General features: G+C 47.1%; 2 protein-coding genes across 2 annotated transcripts in view; one reads left to right on the forward strand and one right to left on the reverse strand.

The window, feature by feature from the left end:
- The window catches only part of PSMC3 (proteasome 26S subunit, ATPase 3), a 7,827-nt gene extending 2,699 nt beyond the window's left edge, over positions 1-5,128 (forward strand). The window contains exons 2-11 of the mRNA XM_014950318.1: positions 707-832; positions 1,567-1,671; positions 1,891-1,953; positions 2,429-2,566; positions 2,706-2,849; positions 3,056-3,204; positions 3,543-3,639; positions 3,788-3,933; positions 4,155-4,236; positions 4,334-5,128. Coding sequence (XP_014805804.1) covers positions 707-832; positions 1,567-1,671; positions 1,891-1,953; positions 2,429-2,566; positions 2,706-2,849; positions 3,056-3,204; positions 3,543-3,639; positions 3,788-3,933; positions 4,155-4,236; positions 4,334-4,444 — 1,161 coding nt within the window. The 3' untranslated portion in view covers positions 4,445-5,128. The remainder of the gene's footprint in view (positions 1-706; positions 833-1,566; positions 1,672-1,890; positions 1,954-2,428; positions 2,567-2,705; positions 2,850-3,055; positions 3,205-3,542; positions 3,640-3,787; positions 3,934-4,154; positions 4,237-4,333) is intronic.
- LOC106892730 (transmembrane protein 178B-like) lies at positions 4,985-13,667 on the reverse strand. The gene is made up of 4 exons (XM_014950146.1): positions 13,655-13,667; positions 9,667-9,780; positions 8,297-8,434; positions 4,985-6,654 (listed from the first exon to the last, which is right to left on the reverse strand). The coding sequence occupies exons 1-4, from the start codon at positions 13,665-13,667 to the stop codon at positions 6,410-6,412; spliced, it is 510 nt and encodes a 169-aa protein (XP_014805632.1). The 3' UTR covers positions 4,985-6,409.
- Positions 13,668-16,424: the final 2,757 nt, after the last annotated feature.

The raw sequence follows: 16,424 nt of genomic DNA on the forward strand, positions 1-16,424 counted from the left end.
GCATCCTGGCCTGTATCAGGAACAGCGTGGGGAGTAGGACTTGGGAGGTGATGGTCCCCCTGTGCTGGGCACTGGGGAGGCCCCACCTTGAGGGCTGTGTCCAGTTTTGGGTCCCTCACCACAAAAAAGACATTGAGGTGCTGGAGCGGGTCCAGAGGAGGGCAACGGAGCTGGTGAGGGGTCTGAAGAACAAGTCTTGTGAGGAGAGGCTGAGGGAGCTGGGGGTGTTCAGCCTGGAGAAAAGGAGGCTGAGGGGAGACCTTCTCGCTCTCTCCAACTCCCTGAAAGGAGGGTGTAGCCAGGGGGGGTCGGTCTCTTCTCCCAAGGAACAGGTGACAGGACAAGAGGAAATGGCCTCAAGTTGTGCCAGGGGAGGTTCAGGTTGAATATTAGGAAAAATTTTTAGACAGAAAGGGTTATCAAGCCTTGGAATGGGCTGCCCAGGGAAGGGGTTGAGGCCCCATCCCTGGAGGTGTTCAGAAGACGGGTTGACATAGTGCTGGGGGACATAGCTTAGTGACGGGTTGGGTTTTTTTTTGTCAGTTAGGTTGATGGTTGGACTAGATGATCTTGAAGGTCCCTTCCAACCTAGATGATTTTATGATTCTGTGTTTGTATAACTGTTTTACTTTTGGAATAAGGTTTGAATTTTATCTTGCCTTAGTCTTCTGATATTATTCCAATTTCTTCTGCCTACTGATTCCAGATCATGAAGAGCGAAGTACTGAGGGTGACCCATGAGCTTCAGGCCATGAAAGACAAGATCAAAGAGAACAGCGAGAAGATCAAAGTGAACAAAACCCTGCCATACCTCGTCTCTAACGTTATTGAGGTGAGGGCAGCACGCTCTTCTGCGGCAGCGTGAGAGATGCAACATAAATTGGGAAGGAGAAGGGATGGGGAACTCGTCAGTGACTGGAGACACCGCATGTTCTCAAACTACTGATGGCCCTGGAGCCAGGAGCTGTAGGTTTTGTGTGTGACCTGGACGTGCACACCACTTGCCCGCTTTTTGTCTGGGTCGTTCCTTAGGTGTTGGGTGCTCCTTACCTGCACGTGACACGGTCAGCAGAGGCTGACACAGCCTGGCTTGGTGTAGGCTTGGGTGTGTGAAATTTGGTACGTGCTTTCTGAAACTTGTGACACAGCGAATGAAAAGCGGCAGCTCTTGTTACTGCACCCCATTCGTTTTGTAATTCAGTAATTTTGCTGATAGGCAAAAAAAAATAATAATCTGATAGTTTTCTATTTTAAAAAGGGGGTTGGTTTGTACAAGTGTTTTAAAACTTAATGAATTTAGGGCTTAATGTGAGCTGCTGTAATGGGAAGATAAATCGGTGCATTAGCTATTGCTTTGTTCTGAACCTTATGGTGTCTTTCTGTGCGCTGTCGTGTGCTGCTTCACGAGGAAGAAATGAATTTTTATAGGAAGGCTTTAATGCTTTCGGGATCCTGGATGATGGGAAGTTTTATTTCTCGTACTGCACGTAATGTAGAAGTGCTAATCCTGGGGTCATCCTGCTGGCCTGGTCCTGTTGGCGTGAAATGTCTCACTCTGGTTTTCAGCTGCTGGATGTTGACCCCAATGACCAGGAGGAGGATGGAGCAAACATTGACCTGGATTCCCAGAGGAAGGGCAAGTGTGCTGTCATCAAGACCTCTACGCGCCAGGTGAGAGCCGTGTGCCCCGCGAGGTACGGTTTAGTGATGATGCTCCTTGTTTGTTGTGTGGGTGTCTATTTTTGTCAGTTAGGTTGACGGTTGGACAAGATGATCTTTAAGGTCCCTTCCAACCTAGAAGATTCTGTGATTCTGTGAGGTGTGAGGAGCTCTGGGCAGGAGCTCCTCCTCGCACGGCTGGCTTGGCTTACTGGGATTTCTTTCCCACAGACATATTTCCTGCCTGTTATTGGGTTGGTTGATGCCGAGAAGTTGAAGCCTGGAGACCTAGTGGTGAGTCATGCTGTTGTGACTGTTAGAGATGATGCTGGCCAGAAAACTACATATAATGTCCTGTATGTATGTCCCTTCAGAAAGGAAACAAATCTGTCCAGATTACTCCAAGACCATTTCTGTACCTAAACTTTAATAAAAAGATATTAGGGATTCAGTCACATTTGTTTTATAGAATAGTAGTTTGGGTGTGTGTTATTTACACATACAATTGGGTGCTAGAAGTTTAGGTGTCACCTAGAAAGCTTTCCAAAACCAGTCTTTTGTAGCCTAAGTAAATTGGATCCTTCTTTTGAAAAACATGCTGGATTATCTGTCCACATCCTCCTCTGTGCTGAGCTGTGGTGACTTGATGAGCACCAGCGTCAGAGCTGCTTATTCCTGCCTCCTTGCGGTCCAGTGAATCATCTTTGATTGTGTATTTATTAATTGCTGTCTGAAGGGCCTGTTAAAAGCGAAGGACTTACCTTTGCAGGGGGTGAACAAAGACTCTTACTTGATCCTGGAGACTCTGCCGACTGAATACGACTCACGGGTGAAAGCCATGGAGGTGGATGAGAGACCCACAGAGCAGTACAGTGACATCGGGGGCCTGGATAAACAAATCCAGGAGGTGATGCTTTGTGTGTACTTTCTGGTGTGACTGAGGACAACAGTCTTTGAGCTTCAGCTCTGAACTTCAGCTCAAAGCAGGCAGCCTGGGTCCGCGGAGGAGACTGGATTTATGTAGTAATATTTTTCTTTTGCTGTAGCTCGTGGAGGCCATCGTTCTGCCCATGAATCATAAGGAGAAATTTGAAAACCTGGGTATCCAGCCACCCAAAGGAGTCCTTATGTACGGGCCTCCAGGAACAGGGAAGACACTTTTAGCTCGAGCATGTGCTGCCCAGACCAAGGTAAGAGGAACCTTTGAAAGCATGTGCTGCTGTAGAACAGTACCTGAAAAAGCAGGGGAGAGGGGTCATACATGCAAACTGGTGTTTAAAAGGCTGGGATTTTCTTGTCTGTTTGCTTGGTTGGTTGTTTTAATTAAGGGCTTTTTGTAGTACTCAGAACTGACCCTATTGAGAAATGAGGCATGGGATTCTCTTCCACTTCTCAGGCCACGTTCCTGAAGCTTGCTGGTCCACAGCTGGTGCAGATGTTCATTGGCGATGGAGCGAAGCTCGTACGCGATGCTTTCGCTCTAGCCAAGGAGAAAGCTCCTTCCATCATCTTTATTGATGAACTGGATGCCATTGGCACTAAAAGGTGAGGTGTGGGGCCATGTCATAAAGCTGCCCAGCAGCCCCTTTGCCTGTGTGTGTGCGGGAAGCCAAGCGTAAAGCACGGCTCATTCAGAAACAGAGTGTAAAGCCAATCACAGGTGGCAGTTGCCACGATCCTTGGGCTCATGAGTGAGGTTTATGAGACCTGGAGTCTGTCTGATGGTCTCCTGCTGTATTAAACAGGAAAACGGGGAGGGAAGGGAGGGAGCATAAAGCCAATCACAGGTGGCAGTTGCCGCAATCCTTGGGCTCATGAGTGAAGTTTATGAGACCTGGAGTCTGCCTGATGGTCTGATAGTTTTCCCCTTGTTTCCTCCTCAGGTTTGACAGTGAGAAGGCTGGTGATCGGGAGGTGCAGAGGACCATGCTAGAGCTGCTTAATCAGCTTGATGGTTTCCAGCCCAACACACAAGTCAAGGTTGGGATCTAGCAGACAGTGCTGCTGAGGTCAGGGGCGCCCTGGCAGGGGAAGGAGAACAGTATCTAGGGAAGAAGCTTGGTGGATCCTTGGGGAGGAGAGGCCTGTCTTCCAGCTGCCTCAGTCTGGTGACCCTACTTCTTTTTAGGTGATTGCTGCAACCAACCGGGTTGATATCTTGGACCCTGCTTTGCTCCGCTCTGGACGATTAGATCGCAAGATTGAGTTCCCGATGCCTAACGAGGAGGCCAGAGCCAGAATTATGCAGATTCATTCACGCAAAATGAATGTCAGGTATGGAAGAGGCATGGCCTTCTGGGGCTATGTTTATCACTCGTGGTGGTGCCTCAGGGCTGTGGAGTGGTAGACGCTCTCTTTTGGTGAGAGCTCATTGGGTTTTAAGGAAGCTCTATACCTTGCTTTTTCTATTTGGTGCATGGTCTCAGATTTTTTTCTTCCCCCCCCCCCTCTCTTTTTTTTTTTCCCCCCCCCCCCCCCCCCCCCGCCCCCATCAGCCCCGATGTGAACTACGAGGAGCTGGCTCGCTGCACAGATGACTTCAACGGAGCCCAGTGCAAGGCTGTGTGCGTCGAAGCGGTAAGTGTCCCTCTGCAGCAGCCAGCGCTGCCAGCAGGGAATGGGGGAGGTGATGTGGTGCTCGTGTGCCTGCTCTAAATACTGTGTCGTTGGGCAGGGGATGATTGCCCTCCGTCGTGGAGCTACAGAGCTCACCCACGAGGACTACATGGAGGGAATCTTGGAGGTTCAAGCAAAGAAAAAAGCCAACCTGCAGTACTATGCCTGATCTCTGCCCAGTCAAGGTTGTGGCCTTGGCAGAGGACAGGACTAGACTGGACTGTACCACTTCCTTTGTGTCTGGAAAAAATAAAGTGTTTTTTCCCTCTAAAAACCAAATACGTGATGTGTTGGGGCTGTCACCCTTGCTCGGAGGTTCTACATCTGCAAAAGGAAAGGTGAGTCCCTCCTGTCCTCAGTGCCCATCAGAGTCTCCTCCTGCTAGAACTGGATTAAATCCTGCTCTGCTACTTCTGGATGGGGACCAGCAGGTTGTACTGCAGGAATTGTGCTTCGAAATTGAGGTGCTGCAGCTCAGACAGCGTCCCCCCTTTTTAACCTGTGCAGGCAGTGAACAGCTGGTAACAGCTGTGCCAGAGTCTTTGAAACTGTTGAACTAACACTCATTTTGCAAGGGAGAAGTGAACATGAATGATGTTTTGTCATTTAAACTTAACCTTGGAAGCTGTAGCACCATTGCTGACAGGTAGGTGAGCTCTCTGGGGAATCAGTCTGGTAATTAGAAAGAATTCAAGGTTTCATCCACTGAGCAAGTCGTTCAGTACTTTTAATGCCAGTTGAGAATTACAACTTCCATTTAAAAATTACACTTTTCATAAATACACTGACTTTAGCATTAAGTATCTTACATGCCACTGTATTGTATTTTAAATACAATGTAAACATCTCCAAATGCTGGCCATCTCATCTTTACCTGTGCAGTTTTTGGACACTTGGGAGAGGGGCGGGGAATGTGAGGGAAGAAAGAATAGATGAATGAAAGAAAAATGCACCCCAAAGTACTTTGGCTGATGTTCCTGAGTTAGCCCGAGTACTTGTGCTGGTTCCAAGGTCGTTGCTGCTCGTTCTGGAGAGGGTGGAGCTTGTTCCAGCGGATCATCCGTGTTCTAGACACGCTGCGCTCCGGGGGCATTGGACATTAGAAAGGGGGGGGGGGGGGGGGAAGTGAGCAGAAGCCACGCATTCCTGAGGAAAATACATTGCGGTTCCTTTGGACATTAATATTGGGGGGGGGGCTGTACATCTGCTATTTTAGCAGTACTGCTGTTTGAGCTTGGGGAGAGTTACCTCCTGTCACAGAACAGGAGTTGCACCCCCAAGTTAGTTGGGGGGGTAAAAGTTGATCCCGGCAGCTCAAACTGTGACATATATTTTCAGAAATATACCCTGGCCTCTAGTGGAATAGTTAGAAGCTGCACTTTGCATACATCTCCCCGTTAAAACAAGGGTATGTTCATTAGCCAAATGAGTAACCTTACTGCGTAAGAAGCTGAGGAAAACTCCCCTCCTTTCCTAAAGCCAGTAAGGGGTTTTTTTTAGAGTCTTGCTGCTCAGTTACAGCTGGCTCCTTTTGGAAACATTAGTAGTGAGTAAATAGCTGATACCACAGCATGAAATAGCAGATTTCTGATTTAAATAAATTAATACTAACAATGGGCTAATTCTTTGGCCTAAACCTCGGCTTAGATCAAGGTTCTTTTGGGAACTGATGGCCTGAGCCAACATGAGACACGCCTGTTGCAAAAGTGTTCAAGCCAACTTCACGTAGCTCCTTGCCCTGATTTGGGTCTGACTTACCCAGACCTGCAGCAATAGAGTTGGTGCGTAAACATCCCTTACAACTGGACAATAACAGGACCATGGAGGTACAGTTCAAAAAACAGCACAAAAAAAGACACAGCCTTGGACTTAATCCCTTGTAAACAGAAGAAAAACAAATCAAAAGAACTGTCCCCCCTTAAACCATCAATGAGCAAAATCGCCAATAATTCAAACCTGGAGTCACTTGCAATGTCTGTGTCCGCGACTGGAGGCTGCCGCAGCGTCCCACAGCCCGGTGGTTCCGCAGCCGTGGTGCTGCTCCCCACACGCCGACACGCCGCCTCTTCCCGGTGTTACCCCCCGGCTCTGCCCAGGCTGCGCTGCCCAGAGTCTCTCCTCGCGCCCGCCGAGGTCACACGGCCCCGTTCTCTTGTCTGGGTTTTTGTACGGAGGCCCGAGACGTGTTGAGTGAGGGGGCCAAGGTGCAGAGGAACCCAGCCAGCAGGGTGAGGCCCAGGCCCCCCCAGGCACAGAACATGGACCAGCCATAGCCATGACTGATGTCCTCTGGCAGCCCATAGACGTAGCGAGGATAGCGGGACAGCTCAAAATTGATCCCAGCTACGCATGTGCAGAGGGAGATGATACAGCACGTACCTGCAGGAGAAAAGCAAGAGGGTTCTACACTGCCCTCAGAAAGGTTAATTATACACTGCGGGTGTTTTTTTTTCCACCCCAGGTGTTTTCAAAGCCATGAATTTTCAAAATCAAGAATTACCATCCTCCCCCTTCCCCCTCCCCTTTTTTTTTTCTGTAATCCTACCAGTCACTCTTACATGGCAGGGGAGAAAAATAAGGCAAAATACATAGGATTACAGGTTAAATCACTTCACAAATAACCAATATTGCTTCAGCTCCCTCTGATGCTATTTTGAACACAGTCATATATAACTTATCACGCTTCAAGTCTCCCAAGTCTTTATTTATTTCCAAAGACTAAGGTCAGCAGACTGGGGACAGCACTTGGGCAGTCTCTCCTACAGAAGGTAAATAGCTGCAGTTGCTATTAGGGACACCCAGATTCCTGCCACCTGGAGCTTATCCCCATGGGACATGGCCAGGTTTGTGTCATCTGCTGCACATTCAACGCACACCTATAGAGAGGAGCAAAAAAACCTGAAGAAACTTACACAAGTCACTCCAGTGTGTCTACTCTACATTAGGACACTAGACTCAAAGCTGAGGTGATAATTTTATTCTCTCCAGCTCTGGATCCGTGTCTAAATACGAATGGCAGCTCTAACAGCTGACGCCATGCCCATCACTGTAAGTGCAGAAGCACTCAAAGGGGACCCAGTTGACCCGTTCCACGTCTTACAATGCTCTACTCTGTCACTGCTGAGCGATAAAGAAATGAACCTGTTCCCAAAGGAAGCTGCAGTTAAGCAGCACATAAGATGGCCAAGGCCAGCACAAGCCTAACTCCCAGCCTTTCTGGCATCACGCAGTGTAAGCAGTACTTGTTTGTGCATCTCCCCAAAAATACTCCTTGAGAAGGCTCGCTTCTAGGCGAGCAGCTCTGGCTTTTAAGTAGCACCTCATTTTTCATACTTGAAAGTTGCCTCTTTACTGCTTGCAATTCAAGAGAACACACACACACACCCACACCCACCCACACCCACACACACCCCCCCCCAAGACCTCCTCCTCCCATCCTTGTAGCATCTCAGTAGCCCACCTTTTTGGTGGATTTGTTGTTACTTTCAAATAAAGATGAAATACTGCCTGAAAAAGAGCTAAAAAAAAAATATCAAAGTTCAGAGAAACCTTTGGCCTTGCAGAAAGACTGCTCCCAGGCAGGAAGAACAGATGTAACACCCCCGGCAAGCACTGAGCTCATGTCCTTACCCCTGGGCTGATGTTCTCCAGGCTGGGCTGAGGTCGGACTTCATTGTTACCCAAACACGTAAGCGTCTTTGAGCAGCAGAAAGGTGCTCTATGTTGGTTTGTTTGTTAAGATTCCTTGGGGCAAACTGAGCTGAGCTGTCTGACACACACCCGGAGCAGGCACAAAGACTGCTCCTCGTGGAGCTACGCACCGGCTCTCCCGAGTGGAAGGCTCATGTACATACCACAGGGTCTACTCAGAAAGCTGCAAATGGCCCTGCAAGCACAGGTCCTACCCAGTGCTGGGCACGGTAACTCTGCTGTTTGCTCTGGGCTGACTTGACTTTTAAGAGCACCTCCCCAGGCAGCACTAGTGACCATGGTGACTTCAGGAGAAGCAAAAAGCTCTCACCTCCCATTAGGAAGAGCAGCCCAGCCACATACTGCATGAGCTCCTGCTGTTTGCAGCAGCCCAGCACACCAATGATCCACCCAAACAGGATGATGGAGACTGCCATGCCAATGAAGCCAGCTGTCATCCTCCGCAGATCTGAGGAAAGAGAAAGGAGAAAGGCAAGAAAGAAGACATGAAGATGGTGGCACCCAGACAAGACAGCCAAGGGAGAGCCCAGACAGATTTAGATTTGCTGGTTCTAAAGTTCACACTTCACCCATGAACTACTCCTCCTGAAGCTTCTCCGAGGTAGACAGTTTGCCCATTACACCCAGCTAACTTGACTCCCCTTTGCTGGGCACTGTACAACTAGAGAGCATTTCTGCCCTGATCAAGAGGAACACTGCCCAAATACTCCCCAACGTGGGACAGGAGGAGTGCATTATGAACTCAGCAACGATTTGTAAATGTTAGTACTGCAAGGGTTTGTTGTTGTTGGGGTTTCTTTGGGATGGAATTTGTTGGGTGAGTGCTGAAAATAGAAAGAAAATTAGTGAGGGCACACTGAAGAGAAGGAAAGGAGTACTGCATGGAAGGCAGCTTCTGAAAAGAAGAACAGGAGGACGACAGAAGCAGACAGCAGATCAATACAGTATGATGGGAACAACTCCAGGAACAAGCTCAGGGAAAAAAGAAAAAAAAAGCTTGGGCACCAGTGATATGAACAGCACTTTGTCATCCATGATACAAGTGCTGTTCTCGTCTCCTCCCAGTTCCATCTCTAGCTGGATTTCCTCAGCACTGAGGCTCACATGCCAAGGGTTAGGCAGAATTATGTGAGGCAAGAGAACCAGAAACAAACACAAAGAGAAGCAGGAGCAGAAAAAACTGATTAAATCATTCTCTGCGACAGGCGTCTGGTCAGTCACCTGTGTGGGAAGGACTTGGGCATGAGGCAGCTTGTAGGCCAGGAGCTGGTAACAGGAGGTTGCAAAGACCAACTGAGCTGTTCCCTTAAAGAGCTGGTTCCAGGGTCACTGGTGTGCACAGGAAAATGCAACGAGATCTATACAGACTATACAGCAATGCAGCACCTTTGCTGGAATTGTCTGTCTCTTTGCTAGGAATTGTCTGTCCCCAAACCCAGAATATGATTACACCTCACAACACACATGCCTGTATTCAGGAATTCAGTGCTTAAGCCCCTCCAAACCTCACATCCCCTTCCAGTTACACTCTCAGCTGCTTGCCCTTCCTCACTACCAAATACGTATTTATGCTTGGAGCCCGGGGAGGGCCAGCTGAGGTAGAGCCCTCACGTGGCCTTGCAGCGAAGCATTCAGTACATTCAGTAACCCCAACAGTCCTGTCTGCTGTTGGCTACTTACGGAGCGCGTGCCACTCGTCCTGCCGGATGGTGTTGGTGATGTTGATGGGTAAGTTGCGAGGCAGCGAGCTGGAGGTGTAGTGGTACTTCACTGCAGTGCAGCGCTGAATAACCCCTGTGAAAAAACAGAGACATCAGTGTGAAACAGCAGGAAACCCCTGTGCCCTGCACTTTCTGCTGAGTTGCCTGGCCCAGCAGAGCTACCCAGGGGAAGGCTTAGTTCAGTAACAGAGCAAACACAACCAAAAAAGAGCTGTTTCCTTCAAAGGCTTTGGGGATTAGGAAGAGAGAGCCTTGCTACAAAGAAACACCGGCCAAGAGGGAGCAAGGTGCTGACCCAGGCAGGCTCCAGGAAGGCACAGCTAGAGGTAAACAGGACCAAAAGTCAGCAAAACCAGCTCCAGAAGGTTCCTAGAGGAACAGGTATGATAGCTCTGGGATGGCTTAGGAGACAAGAATGTGGTTGAGTACCAACAGGACTGCTTTGTCTCTAAGAAAAATTTGAATGAATGCTGGTAAGTGAACTGCATGGGAGAAGAGTTTGAATTCACTCCATTGGCTCTTTGCTTTCCTTTTACTAAACAGTAGTACCCACATAGGCTTGTTTCCGTTATAGTTTAAATTAAAGTGTACCCCAGAAACAAATGCGAACCTAGATGCATGCTCTTCTTGAATGGGATTTTTAGTTTAGAAATCATCCAGTAATAGAGAAGCTACTAGGGGGTGAAGAGAGAGGAAGGTGCCTTGCCCTCCCTGTTATAAGTAAAACTGAGGGCGGGGGAGAATAAATGTGGGTGGTGGGGTGGAAGAGAATAGCCAGAAAGGTAAAAGAGCTAAGTAAGTACAAAAGGTTCCCCTTAAACAACAGCTACAGGGTCATTACTGCTATTTGAATGCTGGGGCAGAAGAACTGTTCAGAAACAACCAGTTGGCCAGTGAGCTAATTAAGCTGGTGAACAATCACTAGCAGGGAGCTGCAGGCTCAGGGATCAGCTTTTCAAAAGACATTAGAAAACCCAGGAGAAGAAATGGGCTTTTGTGTTCCTCCTGCAGCAATGGAAAGCATGATTTTGCTCTCTAACAACATTCACTGGGACTGTACTGACCTGGTTCCTGCAAGGACTTGTAAAGACGAAGTCCCGGCTTCACAAGATTAGGAGTTCCACACAAGAGGCCCAGCCAGTTCCAGCCATCAGGCCGGGGAGGGAGAGCTGGTCTGAATCTCCCCACATTAACAAAATAGTGACATTTGTTACTGAGTGGAACAGACATGTAAAGAACACGCCCCAAAAGGGGAAAATCAAAGCTGGAGTTCCAAAAGCCTCTGAGCAGGAAACCATCTCAAGCGGGACCCCGTCCTTGGCTGTGCTTCCCACCACCCCCTTCCCCTGCTGCGGGTCTCTGCCGCCCCCCCAGGCACACCACAGGCACCCCAACACACACACACACAGCAAGTCACTGCCCTTCACCTTCAGCCGTTCTCCTCCTCTTTGAGGTCATTTCACAACAAACCTGTGATGCTGCCTGAGCAAATGGATCAGAAGGCAGCCCAGTAACAGAGAGCGCCAGTTCATTTGCAAAAGCTCTGTAAACATCTGAATTACGAGTTCAGACCATATACAGCAGATCATTATCTAATTAACAGTATCTAATTAAATTTCACCTATAACTGTTGACTGGATTCAGTTTCAATATTGATAGGATTTACATGTCTTGTTGAGAAATATGTCTACAGCACAAACTGATAACATCAGATTTTAGATTACAATGCAGTGGATTCACTAAAAGTAAGATCTATGCACTTATATATTCTGATTCTAAAAGTACTACATACGAAGCAGTATTTTATATAAAAGCAAGGATTACTACTTTCATAGCTCATTAAAGAAAAATCAAAGACTAGAGATGTACATCCCTTATGATCAAAGCTATGGACTCCTCAGCTAAAATGTCACTGAGAAAATCTTTGCTCTGTATTATTACAAGAGCTTACACGTACACTAAAAGTAAAGCCTTTCCACCTTCTTATACAAACTGGGTTACTGAGAAGTTTTCAAATATCAATTCATTCGGCCTCTGATTTGAAACCTTTACCCCTAATCCTTTCTTCCCCAGAATTCAAAGTGCTAATTTTATGTGGGTAGCACATAAAATTATATTAAAACGGCAAGTCTGCAAAACAAAGAGCTCAGGAGTTAGCGAATTTTAGGGTTTGTGTTCAGTGCTGACCTCTAACCCATGGGCTTGGTAACAGCCTTTGATTACACCATCACAAGCCATTTTTTTCCAATAATATTCCCGTTTCTCTGAGGGCACAGGCTGGACCTGCTCTGGTGTGAGCCACCACAGGCAAAACAAAGGAGGCCTCTCGCTGTAGCTCTGCTAGAAAAGCTGAAACAGGCAGGCAAGAGAGTCAGGGGATTAGGGAAGCAGTGAGGGTGATCTCTCAGCTGAATACCTACCTACTTTCTCCCAGAAAATTACAACATGAACCCAGGCAATCCTCAGCACTCACTAGTTCAGGCTTCCCGTTTTCTGAGTGAGTCTATAATTTGCAAAGACCCTATGCACTCAGATACAGGCAGGTACTCCACGGGGCTGCATTGAGAGCGATATAACACCTTGTTCTCTAAGCACTCAAGAAAAAAAAAAGAATTAAAAAATCAGGTTTGCGGTCTCAAAATTATTGTAAAGTCAAAGGTATTCCAAAGGTAGTCCAGTAAGTCCTTTGTCCTAAGCCCTTACATACCTTAAATGGCAGCCTATAAAACAGGGACAGCATCCTGCCCTCCATTTCAGAAACCTGTTAGGAAAGTGATTTCACTTTCATTTATAACAGGCTCACACAAGCACCATAAGAAAGCCTGCCAAAACGAACAACTTTGCCTTCAGGCAAGAGCTTGAATAGAATGGAGTCATGCGGTGAACAAGTAAGCGAGCCTTGTCTTTTTTGGCACACAAGTACGTTGAGAATAAAGGACAGAAGGGGGCAGGTGCTCGTGTCTTTCGCTCACCATAAAGCACACGTCCAAGAAAAAGGTGTCACAGACACCCTGATCCTGGCATCTCTTAGGGCCTTAAAAGAACACCATGAAAGTTGCACCGCATGTGCAATTTTCTTGATTAAAAAATAAACATAAGAAGCAATGAACTGCATCCGGCAGTGTCACATCGACACTTTCATGCCTGAGCCCTCCCATGGCAAACATTGTTTCCTCACACCTTGTCCTCAATGTGGTTTATTTCGCCCCTCAGGATTGCAACTGCAGACAGGTTCCTCTCCCGTACCTTCTCACAACCTTTGGGACACCACCTGTGAGTGTCCCTGGATGAGTCCTCTCTCCCGACTAAACAGAAAGGCTGGGAAAGATCAGAGGACATTGCTCTGGGAAGAATTTCTGGAGCTCCAGATACTCAGGCAGAACACAGGCCCCATGGCTGCCAGACACCTGGAAACCCAGGCCCAGGCCTGCTGTGACACATTCAGTTTGTAATCCCGGGCTCTGCACACCGTGACTTTCTCCCGGTTTAGTTCTCATCTCTCTCTTACTTTGAAACGTGCAAGTTTTCTCCTTTGTGCTGCCTGTGTGCCAGCATTATGAGGGAGAAATGGAGGGGTTCTCATTTTCAGTCCTGAAAAACACCTGGCCCGGTCGTGTCGCCGAGCAGTTTGTCTTTAAGATAAACCTTCACACCTGGGAGAGACCCTCTCCTTCGCACCATGAGCGGGGTCAGGGAGCAGCTGTGGGTGATTAACACTGAGCTACCACATGAGGTCTGGCCCTCCCCTCCCTCATGCTCCAGGACCAAATGGCCACTGAAGCTCCCTGGCCTATTCCTACCATTTCTGCCCAAGATTGTGGAAAGCATCACAGCTACGGGATCGCTCTGTCCACGTCGCCACCCGAAGGCCATTAAATCTAGTAAATCAACTTTCCTTTAAAACACCATGATAACTCCTACAGGTCATATTTACCAACAGATCATACTTCCAATGGCCATGACCAAAAGGATTGAGTTTATTAAATATGCCACTGTTACAGATGCTCTACAGACCTCACAGTAGTTCCTGTAACTCTTTCAATTTATCATCAGTTGGAAAGGACAGGAGATACAGGCACGTTTTCTCTCAAGGGCCTCATTACTGCCACAAATGTTGTGTTCCTCTGCTCAAGCATCCAGTGGTTCTTCTCACTTTCTCAGCTACATCATGGCACTAAGAAGTCATTTCTGCACAGTATAGGTGAGACGTACCAGTCCCACACAGAGTTTTTTCAGAGCAAGCTTAAAAAGCAATAAAATCTCCAGTTTATAAACAGTGATGAAGCTTTTCTTTTTTAATTTCTTCAATTTACTGGTGTTAAAATGCATGTTGTTCAAATGAACCCACCAAGTTATCCAAAGCAGCCTATTAGAATGGATCTTTCCTAATTAATCAGTTTCTACTGTCATCACTCTGTAAGAAACACTTTTTTCCCCCCATTAATAGAGAAGACCACTAAACAGCGTATAATAACACCCTGCCAGACCTCACTAGTTAAGAACTCTCCGTGCAAAAGGTTTGTGTCACAGCATCAGTTCCCCAGCGTGACCCACACATTGTTCCCCTCTTACATTTAAACGTTCCTCACCTCTCAGTTTCATGCTACACTTTTGACTCCTGCTTTTTCCTTTTAAATACATGAAGTGAATATATTTTACGTTAAAAAAAAAAGTATTTTAGATATATAAATGTATGCACGCATATGCATCACCAGTTAAAACGCTCAAGTATAAAAGTTGCCACAGAACTGCTTTGTATTAATAGCAGTAGATAAATAACGGACTAGAAATCCATGGAACTGTCTAAATGGATAAAGATACTTATGAACTTAGTCATTTATTCAGAACTCAAGAGAGAAACAGAAAGAAATGACACCTTACTTCAGAGGTACTAGAAAAGGGAGTATAAACCCAAACCGAAATTACCATGGGATTATCACCAAAAAAAAAATATAAAAAAAAATCTATTCCTTTGTCACTAAAAGCTTATAAAATTCTCTAGCTTAAGGAATATTAGGAATATAAGAAGGCATCAGACATCACCAATGAGCTAGTTGAAAACTTACTGCAAATGGAGGAGAAAGTATGACTTTCAGGATTTTCAGCTTACACTAGGAAAAAAATGCCCATTTTTGCTTTTTTGGAAGCCCCAGATCTAGTATTATGCTTGAGAGAACAGCTCAGCCACAGCCGCACCTGACCATCGGCCAGAAAAGGCTGCTTAATCACAGCTGTCAGAGAAAAGAGACACAGCGGGAACAAGGGAAGGCTGCTAGTAAAACAGGTCAGGGGAAGGGATAAGAAAAGAGTCGTACCTATTTAAAGATCTGTCTCTACAAGAACTATTATTAATAATTTCCCTCTATAAGATAACGCATAAATCTTTACAGAAGCAACTGCAGACCTAATAGGCAAAGAACATGAAGGAACCAGGGGTTGTAGGGAAAGGCAAGGTCTTTTAATAGAACAGCTGAAGAAAAAAAGAAAGTAGAAGGAAAATCTTTTGGATTTAGAGTCTCCCCAGTTTTACACATCAGACCCCGAGGAAGAGCATTCACCTCCCTGTAACGCCCTTGTACACGCAGAATGCAGGTTCCAGCCTCTATGCCTGACCATTGTAGTGTTGGGAAAACACCTCAGAAACAGAAGCACTAAGGACCAAACTACTATTCTTCCCATCCCTTCCCCCATCTCTGCTAATCGCAAGGGGAGCTGAAAGCGTTTGGCTTGATGTGAAGCAAAAAAAAATGGATAAATATTTTACATGACAGCCACAATTAATAGAAAGAAATTAATGAGCTTCCTTTTAGTGAAATTAGATCAACATGGAGATAAAAATGAAAATGCATAAAATAGATCCTAAGAGATTAACTAGAGAGGGAAGATAATCACACAGCACTAGAGTTTCTAAAAGTGAGAGCCACTGCTGTGCATTGGAATGAAGGGACAAAGACGAGCTGAGCTTCGCAGTGCCAGTCTATCCATCCTCTGCTGTGCAGGACTGGCGTCACAGTTGGAAGCCACGCTGAAGAACTGCTCCCACTTTCTTAAGATAGCATTTCCATTTTTTGCCTCAATGGAAGCACTTCTCCCAACTCCTACTCTCCCTGTGCTAATATGTACCTGCTGGAACAATAAGTCCTGCTATTTATCATTAACCATACGTGGCATTTCTAATCCTAAGCTTGTTTTATATGCCATTTATTTTGACTTAATGGGTCAGCCCACTGCATTATTTGTACCATCCAGTCCCTGAATTTTACTCATACTTTGTGAACTGCTCGGCTTTGTACCGTGTGCCACAATAGCAAAAGATCCACAGCTTTCTCTCCTGTCACCCCTGGAGCCCTGAGTGACATCTGTCACCACAAAGGCCTAGCAATCCACCGCAGCAACGAGACCTCCCCCACGCTACAACACGAACAACAGGTCCCCTTCCCCTTGACGCAAACATCACAGAGCTATAAACAACACTGTGCGTTCCTCAATAACAAGGTTAGGAGAACGCCCATCGAGACCCCGCTCGAGCGTCAGGCCCCGCACCGGGCCACGGAAGAGGCTCTCCGAGGACACGGTCCCACCCAGCACTGCAGCATTCTAAGCAGACGGGGAGGCGTACAGAGCCCCGGGATCGGGGCAGGGCCACGCTCGCCGCTTCCCGCACGCCAGGGGACACCCGGAGCCGCGGGGGCCGTGCGGGGCCGCGCCCGCGCCCTC

Source organism: Calidris pugnax, unplaced genomic scaffold (genome assembly GCF_001431845.1).
Source record: "Calidris pugnax isolate Ruff unplaced genomic scaffold, ASM143184v1 scaffold68, whole genome shotgun sequence".
Taxonomy (NCBI): domain Eukaryota; kingdom Metazoa; phylum Chordata; class Aves; order Charadriiformes; family Scolopacidae; genus Calidris; species Calidris pugnax.